The sequence below is a fragment of the Vigna radiata genome, chromosome 6, assembly GCF_000741045.1.
Source record: "Vigna radiata var. radiata cultivar VC1973A chromosome 6, Vradiata_ver6, whole genome shotgun sequence".
Taxonomy (NCBI): Eukaryota; Viridiplantae; Streptophyta; class Magnoliopsida; order Fabales; family Fabaceae; genus Vigna; species Vigna radiata.
The window spans coordinates 5,854,094-5,875,213 of record NC_028356.1 but is presented as its reverse complement, the minus strand read 5'-3'; the positions used below and the strand labels follow the sequence as shown (position 1 = coordinate 5,875,213).

At 32.0% G+C, this 21,120-nt stretch overlaps 2 protein-coding genes across 2 annotated transcripts; both read right to left on the bottom strand.

Annotated features, from left to right (window-relative positions):
- Positions 1 to 93: 93 nt before the first annotated feature.
- Positions 94 to 3,498, bottom strand: LOC106763308 (cucumisin-like). The gene is made up of 9 exons (XM_022781738.1): positions 3,236 to 3,498; positions 3,023 to 3,117; positions 2,634 to 2,725; positions 2,309 to 2,543; positions 1,561 to 2,083; positions 1,385 to 1,488; positions 1,078 to 1,299; positions 421 to 532; positions 94 to 324 (listed from the first exon to the last, which is right to left on the bottom strand). The coding sequence occupies exons 1-9, from the start codon at positions 3,428 to 3,430 to the stop codon at positions 94 to 96; spliced, it is 1,809 nt and encodes a 602-aa protein (XP_022637459.1). The 5' UTR covers positions 3,431 to 3,498.
- A 10,279-nt stretch (positions 3,499 to 13,777) lies between these two features.
- On the bottom strand, positions 13,778 to 17,934 carry LOC106765203 (cucumisin-like). Its single transcript, XM_014649736.2, has 10 exons — positions 17,715 to 17,934; positions 17,498 to 17,592; positions 17,098 to 17,189; positions 16,767 to 17,001; positions 16,021 to 16,543; positions 15,845 to 15,948; positions 15,544 to 15,765; positions 14,934 to 15,045; positions 14,639 to 14,852; positions 13,778 to 14,403 (listed from the first exon to the last, which is right to left on the bottom strand). The coding sequence occupies exons 1-10, from the start codon at positions 17,796 to 17,798 to the stop codon at positions 13,874 to 13,876; spliced, it is 2,211 nt and encodes a 736-aa protein (XP_014505222.1). The 5' UTR covers positions 17,799 to 17,934; the 3' UTR covers positions 13,778 to 13,873.
- Positions 17,935 to 21,120: the final 3,186 nt, after the last annotated feature.

Below are 21,120 nucleotides of genomic sequence, written 5' to 3'. Positions count from 1 at the left end.
TTTTTATTTTTCTTAGAAATCTAAGTATGAGTTCAGATTTTTATATTCGGGAGTTGTTGTATCATGTTTTCTTATTAGAATCAGAGGTGGTTCTTATATATTATTGTTACCAGTGGTCATCACTGCAGACTTGATCATGGCAGGAGACCAATTGGGATGAAATGATTTGACATACGAAGCTGCTGCAGTAGCATGAGGGCATGCCATTGAAGTGCCTGAAATTACATTATATAGTACTTTTCTTTTGTCACCTTTAACATCTGAAATTGGATCAATTGGAGACCATGCAGCTATGACTTCAACTCCAGGAGCAGCAATGTCAGGCTACAATATCAATGTAATTAATTCCAATGAGAAATTGATATTGGAAAATGATAGATTGATCTGGATTATATATAGCACACAATATGTAAGTTATACCTTTAGAGTATTTGGTGTAATTGGATTTGGACCTCTAGAGGAGAATGAAGATATGAAAGGGATCAGTCCATCGTTTACTTCTTCACTCTTAAATATTGTGGCTGTTGCATTCCTAGTAATTTGTAACAATAAATAAAAAAAGGTTTAATTTAATATTTTAAACTTAATAAATAAATAAAAAACGATTTCTAATCAGTGCTGCTAATTGTAAGAAGGTGAAAGAAAAAAAAAATCTTCAATTAAAGTATATATATTTTATTACAAGGACGAAAGTGATCTTATTTAGAGTTTTGCTTTACTATTATAAGACTTTAAATGTTATATATATATATATATATATATATATATATATATATATATATATATATATATATAACTACATTTTTTTTATCTAATAATGAGAGATAGAAAGTTGAAGATAAAAGTGGATTTAAAACATTTTAACATAGAAAAGTGTGTCACAAGTTAGTGAGAAATCTAGTTGTGGCCATAATAATATAGTCAAGACAAAAGCGGATGCAACCATTTCAGCTCAGAAAAATGATTACCATGTGGTCCAGTACATTTTTCTCAAAAGCATAAAGGCTTGAGTTTGTGTCTGTCCTGTCGGTAAGAATTTAAATAAAAAAAAAAACATGTATGTATAAACATATATACCTGTTTGAATTTAAATAGGAATGTATGAGTCTTTGATCCCACTGAGTAACCTCCAAAGCAGGCAAGGCATATGGTCGGAGCAAATCTTTAGGGTAATTATTTCCAAATATAATACCGGCTGCCCCAGATAAAATCCCTATATCTTTAGATCTCTGAATTCTTTCACACAGAACAATCTTTCCCTTTACTGAATGTTTATCCAAAGAATCCTTTACGCAAAACCTGACCAACAACTAACGAATCGAATAAAAATTCAATTTTTTTCCATTTTCCTTAAAGAAACATAGAATTCACTTGCTGATGATACCTGGATGTCGAGCTGTTATGTCCACCAGCAATATTAGGTACATCTCCACCATATACAAGTGGATACGGTTTTCCATTAAGATCAAATGTGTTGATCGAAATCCCCTGCACATATACACTAATCAATAAAACTAAATCCTCTATTTGCATATTTCAAGTTAAGATTTCAAATAATACCTCATATACCGCGCCATTGCCCAGCTTCACCTTGGTGACAATCTTTCTGTCGAAAGCGCTTGCAGCCACAGAAAGTAACCATGGTGGATAATTTGTCATTGAGGAAAGACCTGGACCCAAATTATTGGCAGAATTTGAGGTTAGTATCCCTTTTTTCATTGCATGAAAACTTCCTATATTATTTGAATCTTTGAAATACGGAACGTAGACTACTNCTCCCAGTCCAGTTGAAATAGAAATTACGTCTACTCCATCACTGATAGCTTCATCAAATGCTGCAAGGGTGTCNGCATCGCCACANCTTCCTGTCTTCCAACATACTTTGTACACAGCGATTCGGGCAGACGGAACTCCTCCACGGGCAGTCCCTGAGGCTAAGCCAAATACACTCACCGAGTTAACCGAGTTTCCAGCAACTGTGGATGCACAATGTGATCCATGACCTTCTGCATCTCTTGGAGATATTATATCATCTTTTGCGAACTCTTTCTCCAGATTGAAGTACTTTGCGCCAATTATTTTGCTGCAAAAGTAATCACTCACTTTAATAAAGAATCTACCTTTTACCAAGCTAACATATCCAATTACTGTACGCCATTCATGTCGGAATATGAGATTGTAGTGAAAGTGATATATATTAGGAATTAAAAATTAACTGATGTTAGATAAATATGATAAGTGAGATATAAAGAAAAGAGAGAAAATACAGTAGAAAATGAGAAAAAGAAGAGGAAGTGAGTCTGATTACTTGTTGCAGGTAAAGTTATGACATGATCCTTTCCACTTGGCCGGTGGAGGACCAAATCCTTTGTCACTGAAGCTCTCAGACTCCGGCCAAACACCACTGTCTATTACTCCCACAATTATGTCACTCTCTGAGGTTTCTCTATTAACATTCTGGGGAAACCTTAAGAAGTTCCACGACCTTGTCGTGTGAAGACGATTCTTGCCGTTTGGGAAAACAGAGACAACGTTCTCCATTTCTGTTGCAATTCCAAAGTAACAACACTGTGCTTTATCTTCCATGAACATATATTAATCATGAATTTTTGAGAAAGGAGATTATATAGCACCTTCCATTATTTTAGCCTCCTCTTCTGTTAACTTCATGACGAACGCATTGAAGTTCTTGTAGCTGTGGATTACAGCTTCGGGTTTGAAATCACTGGAAGCAAGCACGTTTGCGTAGTCAATCTTTCCGTATATAACCAACAAAATCAATCTAACTATATTCCATTATTTCAGTGAAGTTACTTTATTATGTAGCAAAGATAATTAAACTGTGCAATTTTCAGATCCTGCGAACTAAGGTTCCGACAGAAATTCCATATTAACGTTGGAGCAGGACTAGTGATGAACGAGAATATGATCATCAAACATGAATTGGAAATAGACATATATATATATATATATATATATATATATATATATATATATATATATATATATATATATCTCGAACCTGCCAAGGACATTTTGAGCCATGGTGGTATGAAGAGAAGGTACGGAAGTGAGGTCCATGCCCTTAGGGTGATCACCCATGTAGACAATGTAAGTCTGTGCGGAGAAAAATGATATATCATATTAAAGGAATTGAAATCCATGCACCATCATCGTCTAAATAAGCTAGTTAGATACTAAAACAAGGAGATATAAGATATAAGAGAATATTTGCCTTCCTATTATTGTTGGAATGTGCGTGTTCAATCATTGCAATGCAGAGAAGAATGAAAAGAAGGCATGGCCTTAAAGAGACCATATTTGTCACTCCTATGAGATGAAATGCGAAGCAGAATTTGAAGGGGCTAACATAAATTTGTGTAGATGACTGTTCCAGCAAAGAGTATTTATTGTAGAAGAAGTGATGCATTGGACATGGCTACTTTAACAAAAATCCAATACCACATGCACACTTCATCACTTTCACTCATGAAGCATTGCCACCTCTATTTTACCAACCTTGGTGGATGTTTACTTTAATGACATGTACACATTGTTACGTGGTGGAAAAAGATAGCACCAAAGGAATCAGAAACCTGTTTTTTATTTTAAGAAAAAATATATGATATTTATTTTTAAAATTAAAACTTTCTTTTACATATACTATATATATTTATTGATATTGTAGTATAGACGGAAATGAGTATATTTGAAATCATCATAACCTTTATATGTGTTAATAAATAAGTATATTGTATTAGTGAAAATAAAAAATAAATAAAACTTTAATATTTTAAGGATGAAAATTAAAATAAAATATTAATATCAATTAAAAACATACTAAATTTATTAATACTGAACATGTTTACATAAAAAAAAAATATAGTTGTGTAAGATAACTGAAAGTAGTTTTATGAGTTAAATATGGCTTTCACTAGTTCACCTTCCCCTCCAAGATCGGCTACACCGTCCCCTATTTCTAAGTTGGGAACTCTAACAATACTGTATTTTACATTATTATCTACCTTTTGTAAAAGGGAAGAAATTAATAATAACTAGGTCATTCATTAAGCTTTAAACCTTTAATAATATTGAGTTTCTAATTAGTTAATGGAAAATTATCACAACCAAACTAATTCTACAATAAGTTTGATATTAAAATCAGTAGAAAACACAGACATATAATGGTGAAGAAGAGCTTTCTATTTCTAATCAGTAGAAAACACAGACATATAATCGTCATTAAATTTTGCATCACTCTCTACATAATCACTGAATTTAATCACCTATCAAAATATTATAATTATAATTATGTAGAAGGACAAAGACACCTATCAAAATATTATAATTATAAATAGCATAACATAATTTAAAAATATAACGTTAACCATCCCATTAAACAATTATAATTATAAAATAACGTTTTAGTAAGTAATTACAATTATAAAATAAATAAGATTAAAAATAATTAATGTATTTTTTTTCCTTTATTTTACTCATGACAATGATATATTAAAATCAAGACTAAAAGTTATTTTGAGAGAAAAAGAAAATTCTTAGAATATCTTGTCTTCGTTTTTTTCCTCTTCACACTACTAAGAATATTTTAATAATTGACGAAATCGATTCTTAAATAATAAAATCGATTGCAAACATCTTTAGTATAAAAAAATTCGTAAAATAATTAATTACCGATTTTAAAATTGGTCGCTAAACAACTATCAAAAGTATGATTAATAATTAGTTATTAAAGATTTAGTCACCTTAAAGTATTAGAGATCAATTTAATAATAAAAATTCTGATTGTTAATTTAGTTGCTAATAAGAAGAAATTTATTTTGATAAAATAGTTTCTGAACACTGATTCGGTCATAAATAGATACATTTTTTAATTTAATTAAAATAGCATCTATGACTAAATCAAAGGCTACATCAATGGAAAAAATCAATGGCTAAAGGGATAACTAAATCAAACTGCTTATATTCAATTTTCTACTTGTTTATAAATGTTGCATATTTAATTATATTAAAAAATAATAAACTCTAATATATAACGTAGTAAAAAGTAATGTAATACTTCATCCAACATAAAACCAAGAGTAAATTAGTTTTAAATGCAAATGCAAGTTTTAAAGTCATCATATAATTAAACCTAACTAATGTTCTAGTAGACTACCATCACTAGAATGATCTACTAGATCATCTTCATCGCAAGGATGCTCAGAAAGATCTGACATAAGATTTTTCAACTGGATATATTATAGAACAAGTTTCATACGTTATTCTTGTTGACGTTTGTTCCTTCTATTGCTCATTATCTTGTATCAATTACGTCATCTTTTTTTCAAATGTTTTATCATTAACTTTCAATTCACCATTTACTTTTTGAATATTTTTACGCATTTCTTCTATTTGACGAACCATTGAAGCTTGGTTGGTATTAGAGTGAGTACATATAGAATGAGTAAACATTTTCTTCAGGACACCAAGTCTACACACATCATGTGTGTTTTTATTCTTTTTTTCTACTTTTCATAGTCATTGATTTTCAGTCGTTGTTTTAGTATTATACCAACTAATTTCACTAACAAGCAATTTGGCTACTCTTTCGGTGACTAATTGAGAATGATTGATATTGATGGTTAATTTGGTCATAATTTGTTACTACATTATTTCGGTGGCTAAATTCACTAGCTAAATGATTATTTTTTTTCTAGTAATGTGAGTTATGACGTCATATATTAAATGATTAGATAATCTTATATATTACCTCTTCTTATTTTTATGCCTTTTTATAAAACATAAAAAGAATTTTAGAATTTTTTAGAAAAGTCATAATTATAATAAAATCAAACTTAATTAAAATAAATTTTATTTATAAATATGACTATTTAAGTAATAAAATAATTTATTGTCATATAATCATATTTATAAAAATAATCCACACTCTTAATTATTTTGAGGTCCTCACATTCGTGCGCCTCTCCATCAAGTATTAGGAGGTTGGTGCGTCTCTCCATCAAGTATTATGAGGTTCGTGTGCCTCTCCATCAAGTATTACAAGGTTCGTGCGTCTCTTCATCAAGTATTACGAGGTTCGTGTGCCTCTCCACCAAATATTATGAGGTTCGTGCACCTCTCCATCAACTATTATGAGGTTCGTGCGCCTTTCCATCAAATATTATGAGGTTTGTGCGCCTCTCCATCAAGTATTACGAGGTTCTTCTGCCTCTCCACCAAATATTATGAGGTTCGTGCGTCTCTCCATCAAGTATTACGAGGTTCTTGCGCCTCTCCACCAAATATTATGAGGTTCGTGTGCCTCTCCATCAAATATTATGAGGTTCGAGCGTCTCTCCATTAAATATTGAGGTTTGTGCACCTTTCCATCAAGTATTAAATATTATGAGGTTCGTACGCCTCTCCATCAAATATTATAAGGTTTGTGCGCCTCTGCATCAAGTATTACGAGGTTTGTGCGCCTCTTCATCAAATTTTACAAGGTTTGCGCGTCTCTCCAGCAAATTTTACTAGGTTCTTGCGCCTCTAAAAAAATAGGAGTTTCAATTCACGAGGTTCATATACCTCTCCAGCGAACCTCGTAATATAGCCTATGATATAAGCAATATCTTTTCTTTCATTAATAATTTATGTCTTACATACTAATACATAAATGTCAACATATAATACTTTTATACCGATAAAATATTTTTTTGTATAGGACAAGATGTACGTAAATCACAATACAAAAGATTTTCATTCTATTACATATTTATTTTATTTTGATCTTCTAATGTTTTTTTTTTGTGTATGTTTATTATGTTGAGAGTGATGCAAACAGATGTTAGGTTACAATGTTGGGTGGGTCATCTTTTTTTTAAGATGTAGTTGGAGTTATCTTGTGATGATTTATTTTTATTTTTTTTGTAAAATAAAAAAAAATTCTTTTTGGAAGAGAATTCTTTTTTTTTCTATTTTTCTAAGTTACTTTTGGAAAAGGAAAAAAAGAGTAAAATACAACATGTCAATTTAACATCTTCAGTCGCAAAAATAAAAAGGTGTACATGAGTAGGATAATATTAATATGAGTAGGTTAAAAAGGTGCTCACTTTCCCAACTCACTCTCCCAACTCATTCTCTTCAAACTCATTATTTCTCTCGTTCACACAGAGAAAATAAAGTTCATTTGGGTTTTCCCGTTCTTGCATTTTGTTTTTCTTGTTTGAAAATGTATCAGGTTGTTGCTCACAAGACTCGAAGCAAGAAACCTTCGTTGGTCGGTGGTAAGTTAACAATGGGTCGGAAAAGAAGAAAGGTGGATGAAGATGATGATGAAGTGATTTGCTTGAGAGATATGAAGAATGGTTTCGTGTATTTGGGAGAGACTAAAGATGATCATGATCGTTTTGTAGCAGCTATGAGAGCTGATAAAGGTGAGAGCTTTGACGATGATGAATACGACCAAGTTTTCATTCTTGCACCAAAGCCCAGTTTTCATCCTGACACCAAAGAATTTAAAAAAAAAAAAACAGAGTTTTCATCCTCGCACCAAAAGCCAGTTTTCATCCTGGGACCAAAACCTACTTTTCATCCTGACACCAAAGCCCAGTTTTCTGGCATGCAAGCCCATTTTTCATCCTAATACCAAAAGAAAAGTATTACGAGGTTCGTGCGCCTCTCCATCAAGTATTACGAGGTTCGTATGCCTCTCCACCAAATATTGTGAAGTTCGTGCATCTCTCCATTAATTATTATGAGGTTTGTGCACCTCTCCACCAAATATTATGAGGTTCGTGCGCCTCTCCGTCAAGTATTACGAGATTCGTGCGTCTCTCCACCAAATATTATGAGGTTCGTGTGCCTCTCCATCAAATATTATGAGGTTCGAGCGCCTCTCCATCAAATATTATGAGGTTCGTGCGCCTTTCCATCAAGTATTAAATATTATGAGGTTCGTACACCTCTCCATCAAATATTATGAGGTTCGTGCGCCTCTCCATCAAGTATTACGAGGTTCGTGCGCCTCTCCATCAAATTTTACGAGGTTTATGCACCTCTCCAGCAAATTTTACGAGGTTCTTGCGCCTCTAAAAAAAAGTGGAGTTTCAATTCACGAGATTCATACACCTCTCCAGCGAACCTCGTAATATAACCTATGATATAAGCAATATCTTTTCTTTTCATGTTGAATTGCCCATGGCATGATTAATGACCATTATTAACCTTACTTGTAGTCAAATAAAGATCCCGACAACTACAAGATCTTTGTGCGATGAAGAAAAATGGAATATAGGCGATAGCATGAAATTATGTAATCATTATAAATTGACAAGAATTATGGAGCTAGATTTGACCTCACATAACACCATCATCATAAGTAGCATTCACCTTTTTAACCTAGATATGAAGAACTGACTCATCATAAAGGCTTTAATCTCCATATACTCTGATTTATCTCTCCATGGGTTACTTACCAAAATCAGAAATAGTGGAGGCTGCAGTGGCGGAGGGTGCACCTACGGAGGCTACAGCGGCAACAAGAGTTGCTGGGTGAAGAAGTGGAGGCAGGAACAGAAGTCGTTGGAGGTAGCAGTGTTAGTTGTCGGAGGAATAAGCGGCATCAGCAGCGACGCAAATTTCATGAGGTGTAAATGGAGGCACCGTGGAAATGGATGCAGCGAGAGAGGTTATGGTGTTCGTGGAATACCACCCTACCAGAGTGTACAAGTTGTTCGACCCTATCAGAAAGAAGATGACCATTAGCAGAGACGTGTTGATCCTTGAAGATGAAAGCTGGAATTGGAAACGCAATCAGACTAGCTTGAAGAAATCAAACACTGTGATAAGCGTGCCTATGCAAATCGAAGAAGAAGATGCTGAGACCATGGTTGAATGCAACACTAGAAACATGAGATCTGTAGATTCCTCAACAAGACCGAGAAGACCAGTTGTAAGACCCTCACGATTCTCTGACTATGAGATGTATTCAAATGCTGGAGTGGATGAAGAGGGTGATATAATTCATTTGGCTCTGATGGCTGGTTGTGAACCTTTGAATATTAATGATGCTTTGTCGTGACCAATTTGGAGGAAAGCTATGATTGAGGAGCTTAGATCGATTGAGAAAAAGAAAACATGGAAGCTAGTTGATTTGTCACTAATAATGACATATTTTACCATGATTTCAGTGATGAATCAAGAAAAAATGTTAACCCTTTCTTAACTTTTTACCTTGTAAATCCTAGTTTTCTTTTAGTTTGTTAAGTGGTTACACCCCAAGTTTTAATGAGATATTTTGTTCACTAATCCTTGCTTTCATGTGCTTAATGTAATTGGAAGAAGTCTATGCATCAAATGAAGGCATTGGAAACCAAGAAAAGCAAGAAGAGCAACAAAAATGAAAAACAAGAAATCTGCTGAAATCAGGCTCGAGCCCCCCTGGCCTAAGGGGGCTTGAGCGCCAGTGCACCAGTTCCTGAGTCTAACTGTCGTGCGCCCGAGCGCCCCATTTTTGGGGGGCTTGAGCGCCAACTTTGCTGACATGGCAGATTTTCCCTATTTCACTTGGATGCACGAAGAGCTTTGTATCTTTGCAAACCAGACACATTTTCTCTGCTTGGGAGCTCTTGGAGGCGAGCTAGGAGTTGTGGGAACAGTCCTTCTTCATCCTTGGGTTCTCTTCTTTCTTCCATTTTCACCATTGTTGTAAGCTTGAGCTCTCCATTCATGGAGAGCTAGTTTCATTATTGTTGGGGGATTGTTGTAGCCAATGAACTCTTATGTAAATCACTTTGTTTTGAATGAATATATGCCTCTTTCATTTATTGTTAGTGTTTAACTCCTTCTCGTAATGCTTGTTGTGAAGTAGCTACCCATGACTTGATTTTAGGGTTTGCTTAATATTGGGAAATGTTGAGTAAATCCGGACTTGGGTTAAACACCTAAAGGAAATAGTGTCTAGAGATAGAACTAGGACCTTTGGTTGTCTTAAAATCTCATTTCTTAATGTGGGTGAGCTTGTTAGGTTGCTAAGGGATTGGGATTTAATAAGTGAATCTAGGCTCTTTCTACCAAGGGATTGGNGTTTGAGTAAATTAGTAGATTGTCATTGACATATTAATGAAGAGGAAGTAATTTTATTTGCATAAGAGTGAAGTCGGTGAAAGCATACCCCCAACAATACCATTCCATTTCATTTCTAATCTTACCATTTCCAAGTGTTTGAGTGTTTAAGATCACTTTTATCATGTATGTTTTATAGTTACTTTAATTGAACGAAAACTCACACTAAAAAGGAACCATTCTTTAGCTTAAATTAGTTAGTAATTATAAGATAGTAAAGTAGTAACCGAGTCTCTTGGGACGATTTGGTACGCTTGCCAAAGTCTTAACAGCCACCTGGTAAACAAAGCATTGGAGTGAAGTGGGTCTTCAAGACGAAGCTAAATCCGGATGGAATTGTACTAAAGCACTAGGCTAGATTTGTGGCAAGAGGCTTTCTTCGTAAAGAAAGTATAGATTTTACAGAAGTCTACGCACTAGTCGCAAGGTTAGAAACAATTTGATTGATAGTTGTAATTGCTTGTGCAAAAGAATGGTTATTGTTTGCTCTTGATGTCAAATATGCTTTTTTGCATGGCTCTTTGGAGGAGGAAGTGTACATCCAGCAACCTTCAGGATTCGGCAACAAGGAGAAAGAACATCAAGTGTACAAGCTACATAGAGCACTCTACGGGCTGAGACAAGCTCCCAAGGCTTGGAACAAAAGGATTGATGCTTTTTTCTCTAGCAATGGGTTCGAAAGGTGCAATGTAGAGCACAATTTATATGTAAAGATGAGCGACATCGATGACATTTTGATTGTGTGTCTCTACGTTGATGATCTATTGGTGATTGGCTCGAGTTTGGATGAAATAGAGCAGTTCAAGCTAATGATGAAGGCTGAGTTTGAAATGAAGGATCTGGGAAGGCTTAGTTACTTCTTAGGAATAGAATTTTCTTACACATATATAGGCTTGTTGATGCACCAAAAGAAGTACGTGAAAGATTTATTAGAAAGGTTTAAGATGACCCAGTGTAATGATGTCCAAAATCCACTCGAGGTCAGTAGGAAATTGAAGATTGACGAAGATGAAGAAAGTGTGGATGGAACAACGTATAAACAACTGGTTGGTTCCTTACAGTTTCTATGCAACAGCAGGCCAAACATAATGTTTGGAGTTGGTCTGTTAAGTCGCTTTATGAGCAATCCAAGGAAAAGTCACATGGTTGCAGCAAAACGAATGTTGAGGTATATAAAAGGAACCGCAGATTTTGGTATTTTCTTTCCATATAACATGAAGAAAGAAGAATTGAAGTTGGTTGGATATACAGACTCTAATTTTGGTGGTGATCAAGATGAGAGGAAGAGCACGTTGGGGAGTATAATTTTCATAAACGAAGCGCCTATCTCGTGGATTTCTAAGAAGAAAACTATGATTGCCTTATCAAGCTATGAAGCAGAATATGTAGCAGGTTGTCATGTTGTGTGTCAAGGTGTTTGGTTGAGTGAAATTCTTAAGCACTTGAAGGTGCAAACCATAAGATCAATTGAGCTTAAGATGGACAACACATCATCTATTAGTCTTACAAAGAATCTTGTAAGCCAAGGAAGAAGCAAACACATTGATGTGAAATACCATTTCTTGCATGATAGGGTAAACAAAGACAAAATTGAGTTGAAGTACTGCAGAACTGAGTTACAACTTGCAGACATGTTTACAAAGGCCCTTAACCTAGAAAGATTCAAGCTTCTCAGATAGAAGATTTGATAAGTGTGAAAACGAGTTCTTTTTACACTTATAAATGATCTCAATTTTGTAATTATTCATGTTTTTACTCAATGAAAAGTTGTAATAGGAAGTAGATTGTTATCTAAATTATTGTACAGGAAAAGATGTATAAATTGGAATCTGTCAACCAAATGTCGCAAAGCGCAAGCCAAAATTCGCAGAGCCAGAAAAAAAAAGAAATTCGCATAGCGCACACATACTTGTGTACTGAGCGAATAACAATAGTTTTAGTGCAGCAATTAAAAGAAATTCGCACAACGCACACACTCTTGTGCATTGAGCAAATTAAAATGGTCGCATAGCGCACACATACTTGTGTACTGAGCGAATAACAACAGTTTTAGTGCAGCAATTAAAAGAAATTCGCACAACGCACACACTCTTGTGCATTGAGCAAATTAAAATGGTTAAGTGAGTTAAAAAGACGTGACAGAAAGGCAGAAACCATCTTCTGACACGAAAAATACGAAAACGCTCTGGAAGACTTCAGGAGAGATCAGGATACTATTCAAGGCATCAAGAACTCACTTTCTACAAGGAATTGTTGTAAAGAGTACATTTGAGATGTCTAGGATAGCCTAATTTTTCTGTTCATTGGAACTAGTTGTATGACAGTACATTGATGTAAATTTCCTGTGCAATATATGTTTTTGTTCTTGTTCTTTTCTTGACTTGCTTTTGATTATACGGAAGTATAATTCTTTTTAAAAGTTCTTTTGTACTGGGAAGTATTTTAGAACCAGATACATAAGGAAAGAAACTAAAATTAACTACCGCTAGGAATAACTTTTGTGCTTTGGTCGTTCTCAACATCAGAACTTCATGCAAAATTATTTGTTGAATTAATTAAGGAATTAATAATTTGATAGATAATTTTAGAACTTGTTTTAAGGAATTAAATCAAGATATCAGTATGTGAATGCTTGAACAGAGAACGTATGTTGTCCAGGATGTTATTGAAATGTTTGTCAAAGACCAATTCCAGTGATCTTTTATTATATTTGTCAATCTTAATTTATTTTTGCGCTGTTAAATTTTATGCTTATTATCCAAAGTGAAATCAAAATGTCATCAAGAGTAATTGTCTTTGATAAATAATTTAAATTGAATAACGTGACACAAATTTCCTTGAAAGAACGATACTTGACTTATTCACTATATTACTTATAACGATTTGGTATACTTGCCAAAAAGTTATCAAGATTGGAGTGGACACAAAGCGGCTTGAATTAAAGGGGTGTGTTAGATATAATTCAAAGTCGTGTTAAATTTTTTTTGTTTCAGACTGATGTTAGTTAATATCGTTTCTTTTCTCCAGTATTGTGTTTCTCTTCAGGTATATAAACACGACTCTTCTTCATTAATAATAGTTCTTACACTCAAGTTTTTACTTTTCATATTCTCTCTCGTTCATCTCTGTATCCTTCTTCCTTGTATTATCAGTCTATATTGTGGTATATTCCTGCTTTCTATAAAGTTTAACCTTAGAATTAGTGCTTGAGGTTTCATTTGGCAATGAGTTTGCTTATNTGTGTTAAGTCCCAATTATGCTGCCTAACTACACCAATGTTAGTTTTGTTCATAATTTCTTGAATTTCATTAATTTTCTTTACTTTTCTACTTTGACTCTATGTTAATATTAATAACTGCAAAATAAACTATATAAGGATGAATTAAACATAATCTAAACAAAATTAAAACAAGATAAGTGTCAAAATTATCTTAGCACTTAAATTAGACACTTATCATATACACTAATAAAAAATTATAATATATCACTTGAATAAAATTATACAAAAAAAAAATAAATAATATTAAACTAATAATAATTTAAATTTAACATCACATCTTTTAAATTTCAATATATATATTGAAGTGTGATAAACAGAATTGATTATGATACCTAATCACCAAATTTAATGATTAAGTTATAGTATGAAAAAGGCTAATGTGGTAATGAGCTTAATTGCATTGATTTCTTCATGATCTTACAAACATCTGATTTCAAATTATTCCATCTTATTTCACGCACTTAGAATCGATCAACTGTCTACAGACCCNTANACTACAATTGGGCTTCTAACTTGATGATTTCCATCATCCCAAATCAAAGAAGCAGAGAGTATTTCTACATTAATTCTCCCTTCAATTATCAAATAAAATGATTTTTTCTGCCCTATAGATGTGAAGGAAAGAGTCCTGGGTTTCACTTGAATATTTAACAAAGATGGAGCAANCACTCTGGCTTTATACGTAGATGTTTTCGATCCCACGTTTGTAACGGTTCTTCGATAAGCACTACTGAAATCTGAACCATTTACAAAAAGTGCAAAGGATGGGAGGTTTAATTCATATACAGCTTTCTTGCTTGCTTGTCCTTTGCAACTACTATGATCTTCAGTTAGGACTCGAAGCTCTTTATCTGTGTATCCTTCTCCACACAAGAACTTTACATAATCTGCTTCACTAATATCATACACTAAACCAGGATTTGCAGCCTTAGAAGGATTAATAAGCCCGGCTCCATATGCAAATTCAGCATCAGGATTAAGAGTGCGACTCATTGGAATAGCTGTCAACACAGTGCAAAACAGATGGTAAATTTGGCTAACTAAAGAAAATCATACTCTTTGTAGTGATATTACATAATTAATCACACTTATTTCTTACAAGAATTATGTGGTATTTTTATTTTTTTTATTTTTCTTAGAAATCTAAGTATGAGTTCAGATTTTTATATTCGGGAGTTGTTGTATCATGTTTTCTTATTAGAATCAGAGGTGGTTCTTCTTATATATTATTGTTACCAGTGGTCATGAGTGCAGACTTGATCATGGCAGGAGACCAATTGGGGTGAAATGATTTGACATATGCAGCTGCTGCAGTAGCATGAGGGCATGCCATTGAAGTGCCTGAGATTACATTATATAGTACTTTTCTTTTGTCACCTTTAACATCTGAAATTGGATCAATTGGAGACCATGCAGCTATGACTTCAACTCCGGGAGCAGCAATGTCAGGCTACAATATCAGTAATTAATTCCAATGAGAAATTGATATTGGAAAATGATAGATTGATCTGGATTATATAGCACACTATACCTTTAGAGTATTTGGTGTGATTGGATTTGGACCTCTTGAGGAGAATGAAGATATGAAAGGGATTAGTCCATCGTTTACTTCTTCACTCTTAAATATTGTGGCTGTTGCATTTCTAGTAATTGGTAGAACAATAAATGAGAAAAGGTTGAATTTAATATTTTAAATTTAATAAATAAAAAAAATGATTTCAAATTAGTGCTGCTAATTGTAAGAAGGAAAAGGGAAAGAAAAAAATCCTTCAATTAAAGTATATATTTTATTACAATGACAAAAGTGATCTTATTTATAGTTTTGTTTTACTATTTTAAACTTTAAATATTATGTATATATATAACTACAGCTTTTTTATCTAATAATGAGAGAAAGAAAGTTGAAGATAAAAGTGGATACAATCATTTTAGCATAGAAAAATGTCTGTGTGTGTGACATGTTAGTGAGAAGTTGTGGCCATAATAATATAGTAAAGACAAAAGTGGATGCAGGCATTTCAAAATGATTCGCATGTGGTCACAGTACATTTTCCTCAAAAGCATAAAGGGTTGAGTTTGTGTCTGTCCTGTCGGTAAGAATTTCAATAAAAAAAAAAACATGTATGTATAAACATATATACCTGTTTGAATTTAAATAAGAATGTATGAGTCTTTGATCCCACTGAGTAACCTCCAAAGCAGGCAAGGCATATGCTCCGGGCAAATCTTTAGGGTAATTATTTCCAAATATAACACCGGCTGCCCCAGATAAAAACCCTACATCTTCTGAACTCTGAATGCTTTCACACAGAACAATCTTTCCCTTTACTGAATGTTTATCCAAAGAGTCCTTTACGCAAAACCTGACCAATTACTAACGTATAAAAATTCATTTTTTTCCATTTNCCTTAAAGAAACTTAGAATTCATTTGCTGAAGATACCTGGATGTCGAGCTGTTATGTCCACCAGCAATATTAGGTACATCTCCACCATATACAAGAGGGTACGGTTTTCCCTTAAGATCAAATGTGTTGATCGAAACCCCCTGCATATATACACTAATCAATAAAACTAAAGCCTTTATTTGAATATTTGAAGTTAAGATTTCAAATGATACCTCATATACTGCGCCATTGCCCAGCTTCACCTTAGTGACAATCTTTCTGTCGAAAGCGCTTGCAGCCACAGAAAGTAACCATGGTGGATAATTTGTCATTGAGGAAAGACCTGGACCCAAATTATTGGCAGAATTTGAGGTTAGTATCCCTTTTTTCATTGCATGAAAACTTCCTATATTATTTGAATCTTTGAAATACGGAACGTAGACTACTGCTCCCAGTCCAGTTGAAATAGAAATTACGTCTACTCCATCACTGATAGCTTCATCAAATGCTGCAAGGGTGTCNGCATCGCCACANCTTCCTGTCTTCCAACATACTTTGTACACAGCGATTCGGGCAGACGGAACTCCTCCACGGGCAGTCCCTGAGGCTAAGCCAAATACACTCACCGAGTTAACCGAGTTTCCAGCAACTGTGGATGCACAATGTGATCCATGACCTTCTGCATCTCTTGGAGATATTATATCATCTTTTGCAAACTCTTTCTCCAGATTGAAGTACTTTGCCCCAATTATTTTGCTGCATAAAAGTAATCACTCACTTTAACAAAGAATCTACCTTTCACCAAGCAAACATATCCAATGTACGTCATTCATGTCGGAATATGTGATATTAGTGAAAGTGATATATATTAGGAATTAAAAATTAACTGATGTTAGATAAATATGATAAGTGAGATATAAAGAAAAGAGAGAAAATACAGTAGAAAATGAGAAAAAGAAGAGGAAGTGAGTCTGATTACTTGTTGCAGGTAAAGTTATGACATGATCCTTTCCACTTGGCCGGTGGAGGACCAAATCCTTTGTCACTGAAGCTCTCAGACTCCGGCCAAACACCACTGTCTATTACTCCCACAATTATGTCACTCTCTGAGGTTTCTCTATTAACATTCTGGGGAAACCTTAAGAAGTTCCACGACCTTGTCGTGTGAAGACGATTCTTGCCGTTTGGGAAAACAGAGACAACGTTCTCCATTTCTGTTGCAATTCCAAAGTAACAACACTGTGCTTTATCTTCCATGAATATATATTAATCATGAATTTTAGAGAGGTAGAAAGGAGATTATATAGCACCTGCCATTCTTTTAGCCTCCTCTTCTGTTAACTTCATGACGAACGCATTGAAGTTCTTGTAGCTGTGGATTACAGCTTCGGGTTTGAAATCACTGGAAGCAAGCACGTTTGCGTAGTCAATCTTTCCGTATATAACCAACAAAATCAATCTAACTATATTCCATTATTTCAGTGAAGTTACTTTATTATGTAGCAAAGATTATTAAACTGTGCAATTTTCAGAACCTGCGAACTAAGGTTCCGACAGAAATTCCATGTTAACGTTGGAGCAGGACTAGTCATGAACGAGAATATGGTCATGAAACATGAATTGGAAAATAGACATATATATATATATATATATATATATATATATATATATATATATATATATATATATATATATATAGATATGTGGAACCTGCCAAGGACATTATGAGCCATGGTGGTATGAAGAGAAGGTACGGAAGTGAGGTCCATGCCCTTAGGGTGATCACCCATGTAGACAATGTAAGTCTGGGGAGAAAAATGATATATCATATTAAAGGAATTGGAATTCATGCACCATTATCGTCTAAATAAGCTAGTTAGAGACTAAAACAAGGAGAGAGAAATATAAGATATAAGAGGACATTTGCCTTCCTATCATTGTTGGAATGTGCGTGTTCAATCATTGCAATGCAGAGAAGAATGAAAAGAAGGCATGGCCTTAAAGAAACCATATTTGTCACTCTTTATGTGATGAAATGCGTAGCAGAATTTGAAGGGGCTAACATAAATTTGTGTAGAAGACTGTTCCAGCAAAGAGTATTTATGGTAGAAGAAAGTGAAGCATTGGATCATGGCTACTTTAACAAAAATCCAGTACCACACTGCGTGCGCACACTCCATCATTTTCACTCATGAAGCATTCCCACCACTATTTTACCAACCTTGGTGGATGTTTACTTTAATAACATGTACACACTGTTATGTAGTGGAAAAAGATAGCACCAAAGGAAACTGAAACCTATTTTTTTAATTTTAAGAAAAAATATATGATATTTATTTTTTAAATTAAAATTTTCTTTTACATATATTATTTATTGATATTGTAGTATAGACGGAAATGAGTATATTTGAAATCATCACATTTTATAAGTGTTAATAAATGATATAATGTAATAGTGAAAATAAAAAATAAATAAAACTTCAATATTTTAAGGATGAAATTTAAAATAAAATATTGTTTCAATTAAAAACATACTAAATTTAGTAATACTGAACATGTTTACATAAAAAATACTAGTTGTATAAGATAACTGAAAGTAGTTTTATTAGTTAATTTAATTAATAATAATACTTTATTTCAAAATTATATATGTAATTAAATAATTTAAATAGAAGTTATATTTAACCACAGTGCTCCTCTTTCAAAAATATTGTGATTCTATGCTACTACGAGGATGATGCATCATTTTGGTACGGAATGAATCAGTTATGTATAAAGTAAAATTAATAATTTAATATACATAAAAGTTGTCTTGCAAGTTCCAACTCATGAGAATGAAAAAGTGCTAAAAAAAATTATACTTTGAAACTCATAAACTAATTACATTTGATATTATTTTTTTTACTTTTTATTTTTTTTTTAAATATATAAAAATTTACTCTTTTATTATTATTTTATTTTTATACTATATCAAATAAACGTAAATATGTGTTATCGTCTGATTACCCAAAGTGTTGTAAATACTATCTATTACAGTAGGTAAAAGATTTTTATATTCTCTAGCATAGATTACATTTTAACGAGTTTATATATCAAGAATTTTCATACACTATAGTATATATGCATAAAATTATGGGTCTTATCTGAGTTTATATCAATTTATCATTTTATTATTATCTTTTTTTTGTTACCAATTACTTTATTTATTTATTTTCCTTTGTGTGTGTTTTATTTGAGTTTATATCAATTTATCATTTTATTTATCTTTTTTTTACCAATTACTTTATTTACTTATTTTCTTTTGTGTGTTTATTTATTTTCCTTTGTGTGCATGTGTGTGTGATTGATCAAATTGTCGAATTGTATTAATATGAAATTTTGTAAGTTTTTTTAATGATGTTAGATCGTCGAACCAGTTTGAGTAACTTACAAGGTTGAAACTGGAAGTCTTCTTGCTCCAAAACTACAATATATTATATTAAATTCAATATAATGTGATCCATTACTTATTCGTTATAATTGATTACATAATTAAAATCGTTAAAATAATTGATGATTTTTAATTTCAACATGATTAAAACAAAAATCATGCAAAAATTGTTGAAAAATATTTTTTCTGTTTAAAATTGTGTAAAAATTACACAATTTACCTATTCTCAGTTTTTTCTGTAAATTTATCTATTTTCACAATTATTACACCAAATTTGTGATATGGGTAAAAAAAATACCTTTACCATGTAGGTTAAGTTTCCATTCTTTATGATAAGTGTTTCTTTGTTCTTTCAAATCCGCGGAAAAGATTTTATAAAAAATACCAAAAAAATCCTAATTTTTGACAGGTGTCAAAACACTAAATTAGGTTAATAAAGTATTTTACTAATGATCACTTTTCTTAGTTATATAGTAAATAAGCTTGATTTGATGTTTATAATTATGTTCTTTTATTTATTTTTTTAAAAAAAATATCATGTAAATGATAGACATACTTTGAAATCTTATTCTAATTAATTAAGATGTTAGTACTAATACTTAACATGAATTTTAAAGAAATGTTAAAAATAAAATTATTAATTTATACTTATAAATGACATGATACGATCCTTTAATAAACATTTTAATAACTTTATTTAGAACTTTTAAAAGTACCTTCTGTTAAGTATTTTTTAAAAAGGATTTTAGTTCTAAAAAAAGGATTCCTATTGTTCAATCACAGTATTTAATGCAAAAAATGTTTTCCAAAATACAATATCACATAAAAGGGGATCACCAAAAGAAACTTTCTTTCTCATAAAATAAATCATAAATAAAGGGCAAAGGACGAATTTAACTAACTATTGTTTATGACAAGCCATTATTACTTTAGATAGTCATTAAAAGATAAAAACAGCGGAATAATCTTGCATATGTTTTTAAACATTTTTTTTTACAAATTTAAGACCGTGTGAAAACTCCCTCATGTGCTACTTTTGCTATTGGACAAAAAGAAAAGTTCAAACTTTAGCTAAGAAATCTTATCTGTATTATTTATGTTTTTGTTTCTATTCAAAAAAGTATATTCGAAATCAATATTAACTATATAAAATTAAATATTACCATTCAATTTAAATTCAAATATTATTATTACTACTTATAAAATAATTGTCGAAAACTTCATGCCCACTAACGATACATCACTGAATATAAAACATGATAGTGAGATCGAAATGATCATCTTTTGGCTGTTTATTACATAAATCATTACAATAATGAAAAAAGAAAATTAATTGAATTTTATATAAAAAAAATAACAGTATTTCATTATAGATTCACTATTATACATTTTATTTATTTAAATTTACTTAATTATAAAATCATATTAAAGAATTATAATTTAAACAATTTTAATTTTTTTAAACCTTCTGTCTTTGAATATCTAAAAGAAAAATTTCTTAAATAAATATCTTGTTAATAAAATAATATTTTAATATGAATCTCGTAAATATAAAATTCTTAAAATTAAAACAATATTTTATATAAATATTTTTATTTAATTTTAGATAACTTATTTTATAATATTTATGTAAAATATTATTTGTTTGATAAAAAATCATAATTTCTTTCATTAAGTGCATTTGAAGTATTAGACAAAAAATTATAAATTTATAAAAAAATTATTTATATTAAAACAGAAGAGAGTTTAATAGTAAATAACACAATAAATCTTGAACCATATTAAAATATATGTCTAATTTAAACTATCTAACTAGTTTCAAATGTTCTATAACTTTTCTTGATTAATAGGTTGACCTTCTTGATTATTTTTGTCTTAATTTCTTATCTTGATTAGGTTTTCC